Here is a 22333-nt window from a genome sequence, read left to right as displayed (position 1 = left end):
CCGCCAAAATGAAAAGATAAGAACGAGCCTATGGAACCACCGGTTTTGTGACTCATCCACTTCCCGTTACTCCGGCAAAGCTTCGGTCCGGAAAGTATGGGGACTATCTGTATACGGTAAAAATCAAATTAATGCATGACTGGTGAGACCGGGGACCAAGAAAAGGAAGAAAACAAGCACGAGTGCTCAGACCGGGGGTATTGCATCAGTAGTGGTTGATCAGAAGAAGTCGGAGGAAAACCGTAAAGCCCGATTTATCCGGGGCAAACTACTTATCACGACCAGCTCAATTACTTCATGGCCGAATTGATCGCGGCCGTTAGTCCGGTTTCTCCATGGCCGAGTTGATCGTGGTCGTTAGTCCGGTTTCTCCATGGCCGAGTTGATCGTGGCCATTAGTCCGGTTTCTCCATGGCTGAGTTGATCGTGGCCGTTAGTCCGGTCGATTAGTTATTCAATTGCCACGTATCAAGACCGTTCAGCCACATAATGCTGCCAATCGTACGGGTGTGAGACCGTACGACCCAACCTTATTCATTTTAGGGTTTTCTTCATTTCAAAAGGGCTTTAGGATGTATGAAAGGCCTATATGGCAAAACTATAAATAGGAGGCACTTCCCTACTTTTAAGGGTTAACTTTTCAGATCTAAAACATTGTAATAGAATTTATATTGAAGCTCTCTTTTTCTTTCTCCTTCTTTCTAATTTTGGTCCGGATTATGATGTTGTTTGACTTTGATTCAGTCACACACGATATAGCATATAAATTTACATATATATATTTAGCTCAAATCCATAATATTAACATATTCATCCAAGTCATTAACACATAAATATTTATATACAAACCCGCGTACACATTCCTCATTAACCGAAATAGATTAAAGTATCCACATATCCTATACCTCACTTACAAATTCAACTTATTACCTAATTTCAGGGTAAACACAAACTGCAATCAAATGAACGTAAATTGGAGGTAAATAGTAGACCAACCCGCTGCTAAATGCGTCTAAACGGCCGCTAATTCATGACCTCGTGCTAAGTACATCTAAACTGCTAGGTTCTTTAATATCTAAAGGAATATTCCAAACATGCACTAAATAAAACCTAAACCTGCACTAAAAGCACATAAATCGCAAATAAATGAATCTAATTAATTGGTGTCAAATTTTTTAATATCTAAAAGGATAGTCCAAATCGCTGCTAAATTCGTTAATATGTGAAGGGGTTACGGAAATTCCATCATATTTTATCTTAAGTAGTGAAGTTTACTCCCCCGGCTTCTTTTTATATGAGAAAAATTATTTGCGTCTGCCAATAATGTAACTCAAAGACAGTATGAGCAAAAATAAAAAATGATGGGCAATTTTACAGGAAACTCAATAGTTATATCTTTTTTTTTTCAATGGTTATATCGTTTTTATATTTCGTCCAACTTTATTATTTTCTCACTTTTGTTTGTTGTAAGTATTTTGAAGTTTCTGATGGTTGTTGTGTTCCAGTATTTTTGCTATTAAATTTATGTGATTGGCCAATTTCTTGGAAGAATAGATGGAAGTAAATAAGTTCTCAATAAAAGGAACTTGTATTAATTGGATTAATTCTCTGGGAAAATTCAAAATACAATTTAAATGACATAATAATTGCAAAACGAAGAAGGAAAAGGAAGAAAAAACATATATATATTTTTTTTATGATATCATCATGCCTTCAAACTCATAATATGAGAACCTTTCGGTTTATGTATGTTGCGCTGTAGGACTTCCTTGAAACATGTTCAACATGAAACCTGAAAATTTAACAATATGGAGGAGGAGGTGATGGAGAAGGAGTTGAAGATGATTAATAGTAAGAAGGAGGTGGTGGTAATGGCGAAGGGGGAGGGGGTGAATTGTAGTAGTAAGGTGGTGGAGGAGAAGCTGATGGTTTTTTGTAGTTGTCATTCTTTGGCAAAGAGGGAACCTTGTATTCCTGTTTAGGCACTGAGGGTGCCTTTGGAACAGATGGCACCTTATGGTAGATATTTTCTGGAACTGATGGCTTCTTGTAGTAGTCATTCTTTGGCAAAGATGGAGCATTGTATTCCGGTTTAGGTACTAAGGGTACCTTTGGAACATATGGCACCTTCTTGTAGTTATCTTCTGGAACTAATGGCTTCTTTTAGTAGTCATTCTTTGACAAAGATGGAGCCTTGTATTCCGGTCTAGACACTGATGGTACCTTTGGAACATATGGCACCTTCTTGTAGTTATCTTTTGGAACTGATGGTTTTTTGTAGTTGTCATTCTTTGGCAAAAAGGGAACCTTGTATTCCTGTTTAGGCACTGAGGGTACCTTTGGAATAGATGGCACCTTATGGTAGTTATTTTCTGGAACTGATGGCTTCTTGTAGTAGTCATTCTTTGGCAAAGATGGAGCATTGTATTCCGGTTTAGGTACTGAGGGTACCGTTGGAACAGAGGGCACCTTCTTGTAGTTATCTTCTGGAACTGATGGCTTCTTGTAGTAGTCATTCTTTGAAAAAGTTGGAGCCTTGTATTCCGGCTTAGGCATCGAGGGTACCTTTGGAACATATGACACCTTCTTGTAGTTATCTTTTGGAACTGATGGCTTCTTGTAGTAGTCATTCTTTGACAAAGATGGAGCCTTGTATTCCAGTTTAGGCACTGAGGGTACCTTTGGAACATATGACACCTTCTTGTAGTTATCTTCTGAAACTGATGGTTTCTTGTAGTAGTCATTTTTTTGGCAAAGATGGGGCCCCGTATTCCTCTTTAGGCACCGAGGGTACCTTTGGAATAGTTGGCATCTTCTTGTAGCTATTTTCTGGAACTGATGGTTTTTTGTAGTAGTCATTCTTTGGTAAAGATGACACCTTGTATTCCTTTTCAGGCACTGAGGGTACCTTGTCGTCATCACTTTTAGCTACTGTGGTTGGTGCTTTATTGTATGTTGAAGTTGATGATTCATAAAAATTAGGTGTATATGCCATACTTCAAGTTGCAATCAAGAAAAATGCCAAAGCGCAAGCAAATTGAGGCCATTGCTTCTTCATTTGGCTACCCATTGAGAAGACTTGGATTCTAAGGCTAGATGATTTGTTTTTCTTTTTCTTGTGTATTTGAGAATAGAGTAACAAGGAGTTATCTTTTGTATGATTAAAATAATCCTGTTGTAAATAATATTTAATAGTGAATGTCCATGTATCATTCAAGTACTTTAGTGATCACCAAAGTAAGTTATCTTTTAGTTAGTGATCACCAAAGTAAAGTTATCTTTTAGTTAGTGATCACCAAATGTATTACTAAATTAGTTTTTCTATAAATAGGACCACTCATGTCCTATGGAAGATATACACAGAAGTGAAAGAAGTCATATCAGTCTTCAAGTCTCTTTCATATATATGTTCTCTTGCATTTTAATTTTTATTATTTTATAACACGTTATCAGCATGAGACTCTGCCATTTTTGTCAAATATTTTGAAAAGATCTTGAGATCTAGAGAGAGGAAAACTCTAATTATCCTCATTCTAAACCATTGGTCTTCACGGTAAGCAGTATCAATTTGTTGTGTTCATGAAGTTTATAGGTATCTTTTATTATATACAGTAGCCATAAGAGTGGTATGCCTTTGGTATTACTGTTCCCTTTCAATATTAGCAAATTAAGTAAGAACGACATGAGTTCTATGATTTGGCTGGATCTAAGCAAAGTGTTCCAAAATCCTCAAAGATTTTGCACTTTCATTATTTTGATAGACTCTAATTATTTGGTAAAATTGAGCTAATGAAAGTCTATAGTGACAAATGAGTTTGAATTGGCACCGTGGGTTTTACATAAAAGGTTGGTATCTCCCTTTTACCGTAAGTTTTTTTTAATTGTCCCTTTGCTTACTAATGGTAAGATTTTGTTGGTCGTGTGATTCGAGAAATCTAAATGGTTCGTTTGATCCGGGAACGTGATTGGTTCTGGACTATTTATGCCTCAAAGTTGTTCCTGAAGAACAATATTATTGCGAGGGATCATGATGTTAATTTCATATCTCTTAATGGCTAAATGAAAGTTTGCAAGAAATAGATGATCACCAGAAGTGACAATATTTTCTATGCATTATTGTGACTACAGTTGAAGAATGTGTTAGAGAAAAGTTTCTACATTATATATATGCCTCAATTTGCTCCTGAAGTAGCAATATCTTGAAGGATTGTTTTAAGCTATCATGATGATTGTTCTAAGCTATCACAATTTGATATGCTTAAGGCTTGCACGTTCAGATGTTTGTATTCCATTTCTGAAGAATGAGAACTTTTGATATAAGCTATAAATATAGATCCATTCCCTGAAGTGAATGTGATAATATGTAGTAAAACCTAAAAATATAAATGTGCATTTGATTGTGAAAATATCATGATTCATCTCCAGAAGAGGTAGAGTAATTAAGAAGAAATATTCTGAATATTACATGCTTTACTCCTGAAGTACTAAGCTCATAAATTTGCTCCTCGAGTAGCAAACTTTGAACTTTACTCCCGAAGTAGTAGAACTTTGAGCTCTACTCACAAAATAATAAGACTCTGAATTCTACTCCAGAAGTAGTAAGACTATGAATTTTACTCCTGAAGTAGTAGGGCTTTGAATTAGACTCCCGAAGTAGTACAACTCTGAAATCTACTCCCGAACTAGTAGAATTCTGAAATTTACTCCTAAATTAGTAAAAAAAAATTTAAATTCACTCCTGAAGCAGTAAGACATTGAAATTTACTCTTGAAGTAGTAAAACTTTAAACTTTACTCCCGAAGAGGTAAAACTTGAAACTTTACTCTTGAAGTAGTAAAACTCTGAAATATTACTCCTGAAGCAGAAAGAATTAGTAAAATATCTGAGAAATATTCTGAGGCAATGTCTTCTTGTGTTTGAGAAAATTAACGAGCTATTGATGAACGTCGTATTGCAAGCACATTTGAATAATCAGGTTTCATTTCCCGAAGTGAATGAAGAAATACCACAACCTGTTTCCTGGAGAGATAAAATACAAGGAATGTACATGTTATTTTTTGTGGTATGAAATTCAGACATTGCTACATGTACCTATCGTACGTCGAAACATATTAAAGGATCATTCTAAGGCAAAAGGAAGCAGAGTAGAATGCTTTCTCCTATAACCACATTAATACATTATGGTTGGTTGTTATTGATTTCCTTGAAGGAAATAAACATTAATGTATCCCTTTATGAAGGATGTGATTATTATGTGGTTGACGCTTAGATACAAAATATTCAGTTAATGATGAATCTCCCTGAAGGAGATGTTTGAATTATTGAAGTTTAGAATTCAATGTTTATTTCGTGACACCAGTAGTGTCGAAATTTGCTTTCATGGTACCAGAATTATTTAAGAAATATTTGGTAATAGAAATTAATGATCAAAGGCTCCAGAAGAGCTAATTATTTATTTACAAGTATCATGACACTAGCAATGTCCAAATAACATCTGATTATGATAAATAAATTGAAGTCTCTTGAAGATGTTATATATGATAATACCATTCATCATTGATCGTAATTGGTACGATCGGAACACTGTAGTAGACCTGAAGTTTACTAACAATAAAAATGGTTATCATATTGAGACTACAAATGATCGGAATATTAAATATCTTCAAGTTACTATGGGTAAGAAATACATATGTAAAATGTTACCCGAGCATGATGAGATCACATACCATGATAAACCAGAAGTTTATTGATATACAATCTCATGCAATAGTAAACCAGAAGTTTATTTAAATAAATAGCACTCGTCATGGTAAACTTGTAGTTTACGGGTACATATAATTTTACCAGTTGACTAGACTATTTTGATCGTCCTGATTTAAATCTGATGTGCTAATTGAACATTAAAAACATATTGAAGAATTAGAAGATTCTTCAATTTTTTTTTTGTGTTGCTTGTTCTCATGATAAGTTGATTACACCGGCTAATATTGGGACTGAATCCCCGAATTCTGGAAAATATAAAAGGTGAATGTGGGCCCCTTCACCTGCAATGTGATGTCTTAAATAGATGCATCTATGAGACAGTCACATATACGTTTATTGTCAACTAGAAGTTTGACATTTACGAAGTTGCTTGCTCAAAATTGAGTTGGAAGCACAATTTTCAGAATATGTAATCAAGACAATTCATCTTGATAGTGTTGGTTTATATCTAAGCTGGTTTGGCATTGGATGCCTCCATAATATAGCCAAACCATTGCTTATGAGAACAGAGCTTCAGATGTTGGTCTGAGATATGATATATTGCACACAACAGCACTTGTATGCTTCAGATCAATAAATTTTGATAAATTTTCCCCTCATATTTGGTTCAGGGTCAGGAACTAGATATTTCCATCTTATAGCGTTTGATGTGCTGTATATGATTAATAGATATACCATGATGCACACAGATGGATTTTTCCAAAGAAAATGGGGACATATGTCACTAAAATAAGGGGGAGAGAATAAGCAGCTAAGAAATATGTTGTGAATTATCATCAGTATGATCCTCAGATAATTCAAGTCAAATGCTGGAAGCATTTGCTGACCCAACTATTTCATATTTCATCTACAAAATGCTTCTAATGTCCCTGAAGGACAGATTCTACAGCATGCATGGAGCATGGTAGATCAATCGGTTCCAAATATAATAATCCTTGAAAGGGGGAGGAGCAAATGATCATAATAAGGAGGCAATGTGCTCTTGAAGAGCTACGACATAACACTTCATAAACCTTATGAGAGGTTCAGGTACCTGAAAATATTGAAGTGATTAGATCTCAGTAAGTTATGTCGAATTGCGAACCGATACGAGATGATATCTCATCGACGATATCTTTAATTCGGTATGGCGCGCAATATTGTATAAGATTGTGAGGATATGAGTTCTACGTCTCTTAAAGCATGCTGACGTAGAAATAATTACCAATTGATATGATGCATCTTGGTAAGCGATTTGGACCTGTAGTCCAAACATTAGAAGATGTCACAATTTATACCGATGGAAGTTGTCACAGCCTCTATGGATTACTTGACAAAATTTATATGAAATTTTTTGAAGGATTCAAAATTCCTGAAGCATATACAGATTCTTGGGAAACTTGTTTATAATCCTTAAATGGATTAAATGAATAAAGGTTGATGTACTGAAATCACCTTAATGTATATTCATTGACGAATGGAACAAATATACTATGTTTACCCTTGTCTCTTTATGATAGTCAGAACCTTTCATATGAATATTATTGGAGCTCTTGAAGAGCTTACAAATCAGTACATTATCTACTGAAATAAGTTAAAATAAGAAAATTGAATTGGTCCTGAAGTACCATATCTTTATGTGATGCACTTATATATCTTGCTATAACTACGAGCATGATATAATTTAGCATGATATAATTTACTCCTATATAGAGATATTGAAATAAGATTAATTGCATACTACTAATGAAAGTATGGCATGAAAGTGTTAATCCTAACAAATATTGTCAAGTGTTTTGGATATACAGGGCATTCATCTGATCGACATAAGAGTTCGATCCAAATATCTTATCTCTTTTCATGAAGGATTACTATCAAACCATGTTATTATACATGACAGTCAAACCATAGAATGATAACATCAAATAATTTATAAAAGTAAGTCAAGAATGTACTTAGTGTGACTACAACAATACTATATGGCGATGATGCAACTCTATCTAAGGAATGAAGATGCAGATCATCAACCAGTTCGTCAAATGATCATTTGACAGATCTGATCACAAAGACACTACCAACATCGACATATGATACGTTTGTATACAAGATTGAAGTACATGATTTCCAGAAGAATGGTGATATTGATAATCCTGCAGATTAGTTCACCAAATCTTTGCCAACTTCAACTTTTGAGAAGATGTTATTCAAGTTTAGAATGTGAAGACCCCGACATCTTAATTTTGGTCTTTGTCAGGGGGAGTAAAATACGCGCTGCACTCTTTTTCCCTTAACCAAGGTTTTTGTCCCAATTGGGTTTTCCTGGTAAGGTTTTTAATGAGGCAGCTATCAAAGCGTATTACTAGATATGTGTACTCTTTTTCTTTCACTAGGACTTTTTCCCACAGGGTTTTTCCTAGTAAGGTTTTAACGAGGCACATTATCTATTAATGGACATTCAAGGGGGAGTGTTGTAAATAATATTTAATAGTGAATGTCCATGTATCATTCAAATACTTTAGTGATCACCAAAGTAAGTTATCTTTTAGTTAGTGATCACCAAAGTTAAGTTATCTTTTAGTTAGTGATCACCAAAGTAAAGTTATCTTTTAGTTAGTGATCACCAAATGTATTACTAAATTAGTTTTCCTATAAATAGGATCACTCATGTCCTATGGAAGATATACACAGAAATGAAAGAAATCATATCAGTCTTCAAGTCTCTTTCATATATATGTTCTCTTGCATTTTAATTTTTATTATTTTATAACAAATTCAAACTTATCAAAGATTTTCCATTTTGTTGTCTAATGCTATTCCACTAAGGTCTTGAAATAATGGGAAGCCATAAACAAATCACAACTTTCTTGACTAACTTATATTAAAAAAAATTAAAAGTGTGTTGATCCAGAAAATATTTTCATGTCTACATACATGTCTAAAATTACTCATTATATTCTCTTTCATTTTCTTTCACGTATTCGTGTCTAATAGGTCATAGGTGTAACATGGATATAATTATTTTATGTGATTTCAACAAATTATACACTAAATTGTTTTAATAACTACGCATGTCGTCCTAACAAATATCGTCCATTATTTAATTTCATGATAATCAGCTGAGTTGGAAGGTTTGGGCCATTATATGTAATTGATGCTTTGAGCACGACTTATTATAATTTAGATCATGGGACCATACTTTTTTATCACCAAGAATGACAATATTTTAGGTTTGATCGAGTTTTGATACATACAAGCAAGAAAAAATGGAATCTATTATTTTCAATGTCATATATTTAATTTTCTTGTTTATTTTGGGTTAACTATATATCTAGTACTAAGATGAACGTTGCAATCGTTAAATTCACCTAAACTGCCGCTAAATACATCTAAACACCACAAAATTCTCATAAACCGCTGCTAAATTCAACTAATCACCGTTAGATCCGCCTAAATACTGCTATATTCACATAAATCGCAACCAAATTTTAAAACCGATCAATTCACTGAAACAGCCATACTGCATCTAAACCGCCGCTAAATTCTTTAATATCTAAAGAGGGTAGTTCAAACAGCCAATAAATGCATCTACACCACCGTTAAACGTTTCTTAACCACGCACCGCTAATTTCTTTGATATTTGAAGGGGTAGTGCAAACCGCCTTAAATGAACCTAAACCGCCGCTAAATCTTTAATATCTTAAGGGGTAGTTCAGACCACTGCTAATTTTTAATATGTGGAGGGGTTACGGAAAATTCGTTGTGGGGATATAATATACTATTAACCATGCGTTTAGATATAGTATTTGTTACAATTGGAATAATAGTATGTTTAGTTTTAATAAGATTTTAAATAGATCATATATTTTCTTGTGTCATTTACTTATATAATAAATGATTTAGTCTATAAATTTTAACTTATACAAACCAAACCAAAACAAAAAGGCAGCCCGGTGTACAAAGAATTCAACGTTAGCAAGGTCGGGGAAGGGTTGCACCTGAAAAATGTGATGTAGACAGCCTAAGTATACAAAAAATTAAATCGGTTCTTATATTCCATCATTTTATCGTGACTAGTGAAACATTTTAAGTAACATTTATCTCCCGGCAGCTCTTTATCTGATCAAAATTATCCATGGCTGTCAATGATGTAACTTAAAAACAAAATGAGCCCAAAGAAAAAAGGAGGGTATTAATTTTACTGGACAAAAGTAACTCAATGGCACTTATAAAAGTTATGATTTGTAACGTCTCCAACTTTATTGTTTTCTCTCTTTTGTTTGCTGTTTTAGTAACATGGAATGCCCACCCTACTCTTGGGATCACCCAATCCTTACTATACATAGTTTGAAATTCTGATGGTTGTTATATTCCAGTGTCTTACATGCTATTAAATTTATATGAAGAAATTGTCAACTGCTGGAACAATAGATGAAAATACATATATTCTCAATAAAAGGAACTTCTATTCAATTGAAATAATTCTCTGGAAACATTCAAATACAATATAAGATAATTAAGTGACAAAACAATTGCCAGCCGAGGAAGGAAAAGAAAAGAACAACAAATGAAGAATTACAAATTTTGATATCATGCCTTGGAACTCATATATGAGAACCCTACGGTTTATATATGTTGACCTGGAGGAGAACTTCCTTGAAACAAGTTGAACATGAAGGATGAAACTTTAATAATATGGAGGAGGTGGTGATGGAGTCGAGGATGATTAATAATGGTAAGGAGGTGGTGGTGATGGAGAAGGAGGAGGGGGTGAATTGTAGTAGTAAGGTGGTGGAGGAGAAGCTGATGGCTTCTTGTAGTAGTCATTCTTTGGCAAAGATGGAGCTTTGTATTCCGGTTTAGGCACTGAGGGTACCTTTGGAACATATGGCACCTTCTTGTAGTTATCTTCTGGAACTGATGGTTTTTTGTAGTTGTCATTCTTTGGCAAAGAGGGAACCTTGTATTCCGGTTTAGGCACTGAGGGTACCTTTGGAACAGATGGCACCTTATGGTAGTTATTTTCTGGAACTGATGGCTTCTTGTAGTAGTCATTCTTTGGCAAAGATGGAGCCTTGTATTCCGGTTTAGGCACTGAGAGTACCTTTGGAACATATGACACCTTCTTGTAGTTATCTTTTGGAACTGATGGCTTCTTGTAGTAGTCATTATTTGGCAAAGATGGAGCCTTGTATTCCGGTTTAGGCACTGAGGGTACCTTTGGAACATATGACACCTTTTTGTAGTTATCTTCTGGAACTGATGGCTTCTTGTAGTAGTCATTCTTTGGCAAAGATGGAGCCTTGTATTCCGGTTTAGGCACTGAGGGTACCTCTGGAATAGATGGCACCTTCTTGTAGTTATCTTCTGGAACTGATGGCTTCTTGTAGTAGTCATTCTTTGGCAAAGATAGAGTCCTGTATTCCAGTTTAGGCACTGAGGGTACCTCTGGAACTGATGGCACCTTCTTGTAGTTATCTTCTGGAACTGATGGCTTCTTGTAGTAGTCATTTTTTGTCAAAGATGGCGCCTTGTATTCCTCTTTAGGCATCGAGGGTACCTTTGGAACAGTTGGCACCTTCTTGTAGCTATCTTCTGGAACTGATAGTTTCTTGTAGTAATCATTCTTTGGTAAAGATGGTGCCTTGTATTCCTTTTCAGGCACTGAGGGTACCTTGTAGTCGTCACTTTTGGCTACTGTGGTTGGTACTTTATTGTATGTTGAAGTTGGTGATTCATAAGAATTTGGTGTATATGCCGTAGTGCAAGTTGCAATCAAGAAAAATGCCAAAGCACAAGCAAATTGAGGCCATTGCTTCTTCATTTGGCTACCCATTGAGAAGATTTGGATTCTTAGGCTAGATGATTTGTTTTTCTTTTTCTTGTGTATTTCAGAATGGACTAACTAGGAATTTATATAGCCTAAACTAAGAAAGTGACTTGATGATTTGATGCTTAAAATAATCCAAACACACCTGAGATTTCCCCATTTTTTTGGTTAATGCTGTTCCACTAACATCTTGAGTTAATGGGAGGCCATGAACATAACATCTTTGCTTGGCTCACTTATTTTATTAAAAAATTAAATCATAACTTTGATTGACTTTCAAGAAAATGGTTTGTGGATTTGCTGGAAACTCTTTGATGTGTGTTTCAACTTCTTCTTCTTTTTTTTTTTTTTTTTTTTTCATTTAACCAAGAAACTAAACAACAACAATAATAAAATTATCGGAAAATGGTTAGATTTGCTCCTGTACTCTAAAAAATAAGTTATATTTGTTGTTCTTTATATTTTTTTTAACACATTTGTCCTTGCCATCCTACTTTGAGGCTATATTTACCCATCATCCGTCAAATCTCATGTCCTCACCTAAATTTTCCTACGTGAACATTTTTTTCACAATTAAATCTAGTCACCAATTTAAAAGAATTTAACCCGACCCACTAACCAAAATAAATCTGTTAATTCAATATTCTTCTTTTTCTTCTCTGCTACTTCTGCCATTAACCAAATCTAAATCCAAACTTTTGTTTCCTTCTTTTTTTTTTTTTTTGAAGAAGTTGTAAGGTCCCATAAAAAAAAAAGGAAAAATTTCAGAAATATAAAAATTGGCCACTTCCATTGCAAAAAAAAAAAAAAAAAAAAAAAAAAAAAGCCAAAACTTATATTATAAAAAATATCCCAAAATATACAAATATATCCAGATACTTATACCAACATATAAGAAGGCACAGAGAGAGAGAGAGAAAAAAAAAAGTTTGGGTCATTTTTTGTAAGAATTAAAAAAAATGGGTCAATTTTGATAGCATTATTGACCCAATTAACATAGATGTAATTTTCTCTTAAAAAGAAATTCCAATTCAGGGGGTTAAGTGACCCTTTTCCAAACTTCAGGATGTACATATGATAATAACCTATTTTTCAAGAAGAGTCATATTTTCCCCTTTCCTCTTCTTCAATCGCCGTTCTTTCTTCAGTTCAAAGAACCAATTTTTATTTTTTTTTCTTCAAAGTTTTTCACAATTTTTTTGTTACTGGTAACTTCCATAGATTTATTTTTGCATAGTTAATTTCATCAAATACTGAAAGTTTCAGTTCTTAGCTGAATCCAATACTAATTACAGGTATCCAATTTTATTGAGTACCAAGTTTACATTTTTATTCAAATTGAATGCATACCCCATATATCAAGACTGTATCAAATTCTTGTTTTAGGTATCAAATTGCAGTAACATTAAATCATTTAGCTTGTATTGAACCATAAATTAAGGCTGAAATCAAATATCTAGTTGTTTGTATCAATTTTTATGTTTGTTGAGTAGAAAGTTTACTTTTTTATGCAAATTGAATGCACACTCATATATCAAGAATGAATCAAATTCTTGTTTTAGGTATCAAATTGCATGTACATTGAATACCAAGTTTGCATTTTTATTCAACTTGTATAGGCCCATTAATCAAGATTGATCAAATTCTAATTGTTTGTATCAAATTTATGTTTGTGGAGTACCAAGATTACCTTTTTATTCAAATTTAATGCATACCCATATATCAAGACTGAATAAAGTTCTAGTTTTAGGTACTCCCTCAGGATAAGGATAAAAAGAGTGTCCACTTAGCCATTTGCACACATTTTAAGAAAATACTAACTCCTAGATAAAAATAGGTAATTTGACTAAATTGCCCCTGGTTAAATATGTGTTGAGATTTGATCACATAACACTTAATAGGGGCAAATTTGGAAAGATAAGGTTAATTCTTTCTTGATTTGCTAAGTGGACACTCTTTTTTATCCGGAGGGAGTATCAAATTGCTAGTACATTGAATACCGAGTTCACTTTTTCTCATTCAGCTTGTATTGACTCATAAATTAAGATTTAATGAAATTCTAATTGTGTGTATCAAATTTATGTTTGAGTAGTACCAAGTTTACTTTTTTATTCAAGTTGAACACACACCATATATCAGGACTGTATCAAATTCTTGTTTTAGGTATCAAGTTCACTTTTTTCATTCACCTTGAATTGAACAAGTTTACCTTTTTATTCAAATTGAATCTACACCCATATATCAAGACTGAATCAGATTCCAGTTTTAGCTATCAAATAGCATGTACATTGGATACCAAGTTTGCATTTTTGTTCTACTTGTATTGACCCATAATTCAAGATTGAATGAAATACTAACTGTTGGTATCAAATTGTATGTTTATTGGATTCCAAGTTTTACTTTTTTATTCATCTTGAATTCAAACCTATGAATTTTGTGATTCTGAAGTTGTCGTCTTGACTGTTTGAACCTCAATTGGCTGATCATTTTGCTGCTTAGTTTGAAAACAACAATTTGATAGGGCTTGAAGTTTCTTTGTGTTTTCTAAGTTAAGCTGAGCTCTCGCATCGTCTTCAAAACTGTCCCGGGTGTAGAATTTCTAAGCCAGTGAGTGTAAAATACACTAAATCTACTACTACTTTGATGTAATGAGTACATCCTTATAGCCTGTTTGGCGAAGCTTCTATAATCAACTTATTTTGAAAAGTGATTTTCAAAAAAGTACTTTTGGTGAAAAAACAGTTTGTGTTTGGCCAATTAACTTAAAAAACACTTTTGTGTAGCAATTAGTCTTTGGCCAAGCTTTTAAAAAGTGTTTCTAAGTGTATTTTTCTCAAAAGTGCTTTTGGGCAAAAACTATTTTTTTAGCTTCTGAAAAACTGCTTTTGCTATTCCTTAGAAGCACTTATTTTCTATCAAAAGCTTGGCCAAACACCTCACTTTTTTACAATAGCACTTTTGGGGAAAAATAAGCTTGGCCAAACAGGCATAAACTAATGTAGCCGTGTTTTGGTGTTTGTGTATGCCTAAAACTAGTATGATAAACTAATGTAGACGTGTTCTTGTGTTTGTGTATGCCTAAAACTTATTCAAGTTTAGTCTATACATATTCTCCAATTTGAAGGATAAAGGCCTTATGAGCTCGTTTTGATTTGGCAGGAGTTATCTAAGATGCTTTCAAGAACTGCCAAAATCCCGCTTGTGAGTTCACATCCTGAGGTTTACGAACCATGTGATGATTCATTTGCATTAGTCGATGCATTATTAGCCGATCGAACTAACTTATTACAACACCATCCTTCAATTTGTATGGAAATTGGTTGTGGCAGTGGATACGTTATTACTTCACTTGCAGTTATGCTTGGAGACGAAGAATTTGTTCCATACTATATAGCAACGGACATTAACCCTCATGCTATAAAGGTGACTCGCGAGACCATGGATGCTCACGGGGTTTATGCAGAGTTGGTAAACACGGATATTACATCCGGACTTGAGAAGAGATTGGCGGGGTCCGTTGATGTGCTGGTTGTGAACCCTCCTTATGTTCCTACGCCTGAAGACGAAGTTGGTTGTGAAGGCATTATGTCTGCGTGGGCTGGAGGGGAGAATGGTCGAAGTGTTATTGATAAAATACTGCCTGCTGCTGACAATCTTTTGTCAGATAGGGGCTGGTTATATATGGTCACGCTTACTGCTAATAACCCCTCGGAAATATGTCTTGAGATGAGAAAGAAGGGTTATGCGTCTCGAATTATCCTTCAGAGATCAACTGAAGAAGAGAGCCTTCATATTATCAAATTTTGGCGAGATTCTGATAGCCAGTTGGAGCTAAAGAATTTAAATTATTGGACAAAAATGGTTAGGAATTAGCAAAAAGGGTCTCATTTTGCAATTTCATTGATTGTCCGTTAAGGAACATGTCTCTGGCTGTTAAATAGCATTGCAGATAGTGGAGGAAGTTCATCCGCTGGATGTGGTAAGGTTATCTTCTATTCTTTCACTTTGTTTCGATGAAGTCCACTTGTTGTCACATGGTTAGTTTGAAGCAATACATAGAAATGTGAAAAATTGAATTGCTTTCCGTTTTTGTGATAATGTTTTTCAGGTGGTATGGGGGTTTGTTGTCTTTATTCAATGGATCATCAGAAAAGCTGATTCATACTCAACTTTATCAAGTACCGGATTTGATGCTTACAACTGTAGCTCGCTTCTATACACTATTATTGAATAATTTGCTTCCATAATCTGCTCTGTTTGCAACAAGCTAGTGCACATTAATATCTGGCAATACTAAAGAATCAGTTCATGAATATGTTTGGGTGGATATTATCTGGATGACTGGCTGGTTTGCGTCTTATTAATTCACTAATTTTCTTACTGCATTTTGATCCCGTTGTGCTGAATTTGGATAGCCTTATATCCATGTAGATGAAAATTTCTAACCTGTTGCTTCATTTGTTTTGTATCTTGGTATTTTGCCGTCTTATTTTTCTTGCAATCCTGTGTTGATATCATTTCTTTGAGCCGAGGGTCTATTGGAAACAGCCTCTCTACCTCACAAAGGTAGGGGTAAGGTCTACATACATCCTATTTCTCTTCGGATCCCACTTGTGGGATTACATTGGTATGTTGTTGTTATGAAAATTTCTAGCCCTTTCAAAAGCCTCTATCTACTAAAGAAGTATTTCAGGCCGAACAACTAAAAAAAGAGTAGATCCAGCTGGAGAAAATAGTGGAATAGTCTAAAATGCTTTGTAAGTTTGTAACCTTATCTTTTGTTAGAGAAAGACTGAAAATTATTTTGTTCTGAATTGGATGATCTAGCAAGGTTTTCTTCCCTAGAGCTTTTCTGCAGTTCAGGACTTTTGGCATCCGTATCAAGCCATCGGGAATGTCTAGCATCCGAGTCCTCACTCTTCAAGAAAGAGCCAGACTCGCTTTACAGATTGTATTTACCATAAGATTTAGTGATTTGAGTGGTGAAAGGTAAAAGAGAAACCATTAATATCAGAGAGCAAAGATAGATGTATTTGTCTGAAATAGCAAAAAGAGCCTCTAGTTCTGAGGGAGTTTGTTCTCTTTTTCATTTCTCAGATGATAAGACTCCTAAATATTAATTATGAATGGTTACTGTGCTAGTTTATAGTGTTTAAAGTTTATAGAGAATATCATGATGAGGAGTGAATACTAACCAGGGTAATACTTAATTATTTTCTGCAAATAAAATGCTTGTTTGTTTGGTATAATTGCCAAAGCAATGTGTTGACAGTTTGCAGTCTGATGTTTAATCTGATCAACTTCCAAATACGCTCTTTTTTCAACTTCTAAATACTCTTTGCAGTTTGCTGCCGGTATTTTCCTTTCTATCATGCTTTGATTACACTTTTTTTCCTCTACCATGCAAAGGTAGCGGGAAGGTCTGCGTACATCCTGTCCTCTCCAAACTCTACTTGTAGGATTACACTGAGTATGTTGTTATTGACCAAATATTGGCCAAATGCCTGCTAAGTTTCAGTCTGGCATGTTCCAGCTGCTTTCACCGTGTTAGAAACATAGAATTACCAGATTTTGCTCTTCTTGTAAGCTTTCTGGAGAACAAGTCGAAACAAATAGAGAATCACATTTGCTCTGCTGACTCATAAGTCATAAGAAACATTTCTTCTTTGTACTCAGAGTAGAAAAAAAGGTCAACATCTGGAATTGTAGCTTGGAAAAATAAGAGGCTAAACGCAACAAAGAAGAACAACAAAGAAGAAAAAACACAGCCAAAAGGTTTCTAAATATAGAGGTCACACGAACCTCACTCGTACTTGTACTGAATTATATTCATGACTGATGATTTCACGGGTTTTTATCCAGACCCCTGAACATGTTCAAGATTAGTGTTTTACGACCCTCTGACCGTTTTATCATAAAATTCTTGTACTGAATGAAAAACTTACACCAGATACATGCATCAGGTTCAATTTCAATTTGCTTGTTTGAGATTGAGGACGTAGTAATTATTGTATTCAAAGCAAGTAAAAAGACATATTGAAACTTTCCTTTTTCATTTTTAGCATGTGCAAAAAAATTGTAGATTAACCATGATTAAGGTGATTAGTAAGAGTCCATATAAGATACTCTGTGTTAGGGGTGTACAAAGCAAATCGACAAACCGCATCAAACCGATAATCCGAACCAAACAACCCCCGATTAATGGTTTGGTTTGATTTGGTTTGGTTTTAAAAAGAAAAAATCCGAACACTATTGGTTTGGTTTGGTTTGGTTTTAACTAAAAAAAAGTCAAATCGAATCAAACCAACCCGATATTACATTTATAAAATTTCAAACATATTTTATACATAAAAATATTTATTTATAATGTAATTTATAAATGTTTCTTTAACTTTTTCATAGTTTTTTGTCTTTTAACATATCATTTCAAGCTTGAAATTAGAATTTTGAATGATCCAATAAGTTTTATAGCTCAATGATATTAGTAACTCAAATAAAATTCAACAAAAATCAAATCAATACTGATGCTAACAAAAGTAATTCATATCTAACACTGGAATGACAATAATGTTTATCTATTCTTTAGTTTTATATTAGTTTAGAAAGTGTAAATACATTACTTAATTTTATTTTTTTCTTTAATATCCAGCCATGTAACTAATAATTATTAGTCGTACTTATTTTAGCATGACTTAGGATTTTTAGATTATGATCATTTTCTACGTGCCTAATAAATTAGCCGTATTTATTGTAACATGACTTAGTATTTTAGATTATGATCATTTTATTTTATGCAATTTCATTAACCTTTTTCGTTGAATATTTTAGCACAATGCCATCTCTCATTTCACGTTTTATGTTATTTTCTTAATAAATATCTTAATTAGATAGTCGTATATTACTAGGATTAAAGAAATATTTGAAGTAAAAGTTATATGCTTTTAAAGACTTTACCGGAAAACTCAAAAAACCCGAGCAACCCAAAAAACTGAGAAAACCCGAGGTTGAAAAACCCGACTTTTGTTGGTTTGATTTATAGATTTAAAAACCATATGCAATTAATTTGGTTTGGTCTTTAAAAAAATCGAATCAATCTGATTCATGTACACCCTGTAATTAATAACAGCATCTATTGGTCTGATGGCACATCGTCAAATCGAATAACTTTTTTCCTGAAAAGACCATAAAATTTCTTTATTTCAAATGATTCGCGCGAATGGCGTAATCTAATTTTACAATTAAATTGTAACAGTTGAAAATAAATTTATTCACACGTGAAAATTTTAATTAAATTTCACGATTAGATAGAAAAAATAATACGTTACAATCACAAAAGAAGCACACATTACTACATTAAACATACTACTCAAATAGCTTATAATTTCGTAAAAAGAAAAGTATTTCTACTTGAATCTTAATATAATGTTAATCTTTCCTACCCAAAAAAAAAAAAAAAAAAAAACAAAGAGACTAGGCTAAAGGTAAATGATACACCAACAATAACATACTCATTGTATTTCTATAAATGAGGTCGAGAGAATAAAGTGTATGCAAACCTTACCCTTACTTCATGGAGATAAGAAGATTGTTTCCGAAAAACCCTCGGTTCAAGTAGTATAAAACAAGACAGTTTGAAATAACTCATGTAGATAGTCTCAGATTGTTTCCGCAAAACCTTCGATTCAAGTAACACATAACAAGATAGTTTGAAAAAAAGATAATATAGATAATTTTTAAAAAATACAAAATACATACTCCCTCTGTCTCAATTTATATGATATAATTTGACTGGAGACGAAGTTTAAAAATAAAAGAAATTTTTTAAATCTTGTGATCTAAAATAAGTTAAAGATATTTGTGCGTTATAGATCATCTCGTTATGCGTAAAAAATAAAATTTTAAATTAAATTGTTATCAAATAAAAAATATATCATCTCTTTCTAGACAGATTAAAAAATAATGTTCATATAAATTGAAACAAAGAAACTGTATTTCAATTTGAGTACTATTATTAATGCATATAACAATTTAGATTTTTGGAAAGAAGTAATGAATAAGATAAAAGTATATGGCCGACCTTTTACCGACTTTATCTCTTATCTCTAATCCCACCTTTATATTATACTTCTCCCCTTTTTCTCCATTTCTCTCTCTAAAAATCCCCTCATCCAAACACAACCCAACGCCCCCAAATTTCCATTATCAATTTTTCTCTTTCTAGAAATCAACCATGGCGGCGCAGCAAAGAGAGAAAGAAGAAACCGAGCTCAAAGTTCCTGATTCCATTAATCCTTTATGCTCTCAAACCCTACCTGTACCTGCGCCGCCGCCACCTCCGCCGCCGCCACACGCCTCCGTTACAACTAGGTCAGAAAATATCTCAGATCTCAACCTTTCCGGTTCAAACGAATCTAGATCTACCGATCTACCTGAGAGGATAGATCTGACGCTTTTCAGTTCAACTGAATCGAAATCTAGCTCCGATATTATAGATCTGAAGTTTTCTAGCACATACGAATCGAAATCTAAGATTTCCTGTAACTCGTCTGAGAGGATAGATCTGAAGCTTTTCAGTACAAGCGAATCGAAACCTAGCTCTGATATATTAGATCTGAAGTTTTCTAGTACATACGAATCGAGATCCACGTCAGCAAAGGCACAGGAGAATACAGTGATTGGTAGGAAAAGGGAGAGAGAAGTGAATAGGTGTTGTGGAATAGGTTGCCGGAGGAAAGTTGGATTGATTCCATTCAGGTGCAGATGTGGTGAAGTGTTCTGCTCGGAGCATAGGTATTCAGATCGACATGATTGTAGTTATGATTACAAAGCAGCAGGTCGTGAAGCTATTGCTAGAGAAAATCCAGTTGTTAAAGCTGCTAAGATTCTCAAGGTCTAAAAAAATTGGTGGGGGTGTTGTGGTGGAAATGAAGAGTTGGGGGTGTTGTGTTGTAAATTTGATGAAACATGAGGGGTATGGTTGTTATTTTAAAGTTGTTTAAATAAGATAGTGGGGTAATTTGCTTTTTTTTTTTTTTTTGCCTTAGTGCTGCCTTGTATTTGTGCCATTTCGACACAGAAAATTATTTTTAAAGACTTTTTTGTTTAATTGCAAAGATTAGTTGACTATTAAATCAAGTAGTTACTTCATTGTAATTTATATGAAGGTATTATGTCAATTTATGTGAAGTAGTTGGATTATACACGGAGGTTTTTAGAAATTTTTGGTTTAGAATACGTCATAGATATAATATTATTAAGGCTAAAATGGAAAGTTTAAAATTAGTACACATGATTATATAATTATAAAGCTGCTAAAATTCTCAAGGTCTAACAATGGACAATCAGTTAGTGGAGTATTTTAAAGTTTAATAAGTTAGTGGAAGTTATAATTGATTGAATTTTTCAATTGATATTTATGCGCGCAAGGTTAAAATAAATTGAAATTCATCTTATATATTATGTAAGTCGGATTATGTTTGATAGATATACTTAAATTTTGGATTCAACAGAAACTTAGTTGAGATGATAAAATTATTAAAAATAAAGATAAATTTAGGGTGGATATGCATTAAGCCATTTTAAAGTGTCTATTTTAATACAATCGTACATGTATATGATACATTTTAGATCACAAATTTCAACATGAAGCTATTGGTGGGAAGATCCCCGTTGTTACAGCTGCTAAAATTCTCAAGGTCTAGAAATCAATATTTTAGAAGCTGTGGGGGTGTTGTGTAAATTTGTTGAAAGATGAGGGGTATTGTTGTTATTTTAAAGTTGTTTAAATAAGTTAGTAGACTATTTTTTATTTTTATTTTTTATATAGTGCTTGCTGCGTTGTACTTATGCCATTTCGACACGAAAATTATTTAAAGAGACTCTTTTTTAATTTGCAAAGATAAGTGGAGTATCAAATGAAGTAACAAACACTTTGTTTGGATGGTTGTTACCTATTGTTTCTATATTCATAACATAACATATTCGCATTGTATTGTATGTGTTGTATATTGGTATTGTATTATTTCGATGAATCAACGTTTTTGAATAGATTGTGTGTTGTTATTTGTCAGACATTAATTGTAAAGATTAGTTGAGTATTAAATCAATTAACTAAGTAATTTCGTCACGAATTTAATAGTACTACTCATGTATTATCATTGTCATAATAAAAACAAATATTGATCCTCAATCGATGGATAAATGGTTCTTCATATGAATGCTTATCCACTTGGTCTATGTTGGATCCGTTCTATTCTAATATTTTTCCTTAACACTTTGACACTTTCTACATTACTTGTTTTTGTTGATAATACAATTCACTAGGCATAACAAATAAAATAACAATATGGATTACTCTTATACAATTTTGATACTTCTCTGTTTTTTTGGAAGCAAACTTGTGACTCCACAAGCTGTATAATCTTTTCAGGCAATAGGTATTGGATTAATTCCACCATTAAATCGTATAATCTTAGTGGTATCACTGATAGTTTCAACGCAATAGGTATTGAATTACTTCAGTTGAATCCTCGCCCTTACCATTTCCTAATCCCTCAAAGTAACAAAATGAATTTCTAGTTGACCATAAAAATATTTTATTATTTTAACTTGATTAAACTTTAGGTTAACATACAACAATAACATATTCAGTATAATCTTACAAGTGGAGTGTGAGGAGATCTAGCAAAAGGGCAATAATCAGGTCAAAGCTTTAGTGGAGATATCATACATAAGAAATATTGTACTCCCTCCGACGCATTTTAT

General features: G+C 33.5%; 3 protein-coding genes and 1 pseudogene across 6 annotated transcripts; 2 read left to right on the top strand and 2 right to left on the bottom strand.

Moving 5' to 3' along the window:
- Window positions 1-1845: 1845 nt before the first annotated feature.
- On the bottom strand, window positions 1846-3070 carry LOC132601999 (protein PELPK1-like; annotated as a pseudogene).
- Window positions 3071-10465: 7395 nt separating this feature from the next.
- On the bottom strand, window positions 10466-11587 carry LOC132601998 (protein PELPK1-like). The gene has a single exon (XM_060315033.1). It carries the CDS (start codon window positions 11573-11575, stop codon window positions 10466-10468), a length of 1110 nt encoding a protein of 369 aa, XP_060171016.1. The 5' UTR covers window positions 11576-11587.
- A 1040-nt stretch (window positions 11588-12627) lies between these two features.
- On the top strand, window positions 12628-16026 carry LOC132604597 (uncharacterized). 4 transcript variants are annotated; one of them, XM_060318165.1, is made up of 4 exons: window positions 12628-12864; window positions 14069-14176; window positions 14729-15548; window positions 15678-16026. In XM_060318165.1, exon 3 carries the CDS (start codon window positions 14741-14743, stop codon window positions 15440-15442), a length of 702 nt encoding a protein of 233 aa, XP_060174148.1. In that variant the 5' UTR covers window positions 12628-12864; window positions 14069-14176; window positions 14729-14740; the 3' UTR covers window positions 15443-15548; window positions 15678-16026. The 4 variants fall into 4 exon arrangements, with proteins under 4 accessions (XP_060174148.1, XP_060174151.1, XP_060174147.1 ...); XM_060318168.1 differs by lacking the exon at window positions 14069-14176 and having other exon boundaries at window positions 12629-12864; window positions 14729-15553; XM_060318164.1 differs by lacking the exon at window positions 14069-14176 and having other exon boundaries at window positions 12630-12864.
- A 3658-nt stretch (window positions 16027-19684) lies between these two features.
- LOC132604596 (zinc finger A20 and AN1 domain-containing stress-associated protein 3-like) lies at window positions 19685-20767 on the top strand. The gene has a single exon (XM_060318163.1). It carries the CDS (start codon window positions 19800-19802, stop codon window positions 20463-20465), a length of 666 nt encoding a protein of 221 aa, XP_060174146.1. The 5' UTR covers window positions 19685-19799; the 3' UTR covers window positions 20466-20767.
- Window positions 20768-22333: the final 1566 nt, after the last annotated feature.

This window comes from Lycium barbarum, chromosome 7 (genome assembly GCF_019175385.1).
Source record: "Lycium barbarum isolate Lr01 chromosome 7, ASM1917538v2, whole genome shotgun sequence".
Taxonomy (NCBI): domain Eukaryota; kingdom Viridiplantae; phylum Streptophyta; class Magnoliopsida; order Solanales; family Solanaceae; genus Lycium; species Lycium barbarum.
Note: the sequence above shows the minus strand (reverse complement) of the source record. Positions and strands in the feature narration are given on the sequence as shown.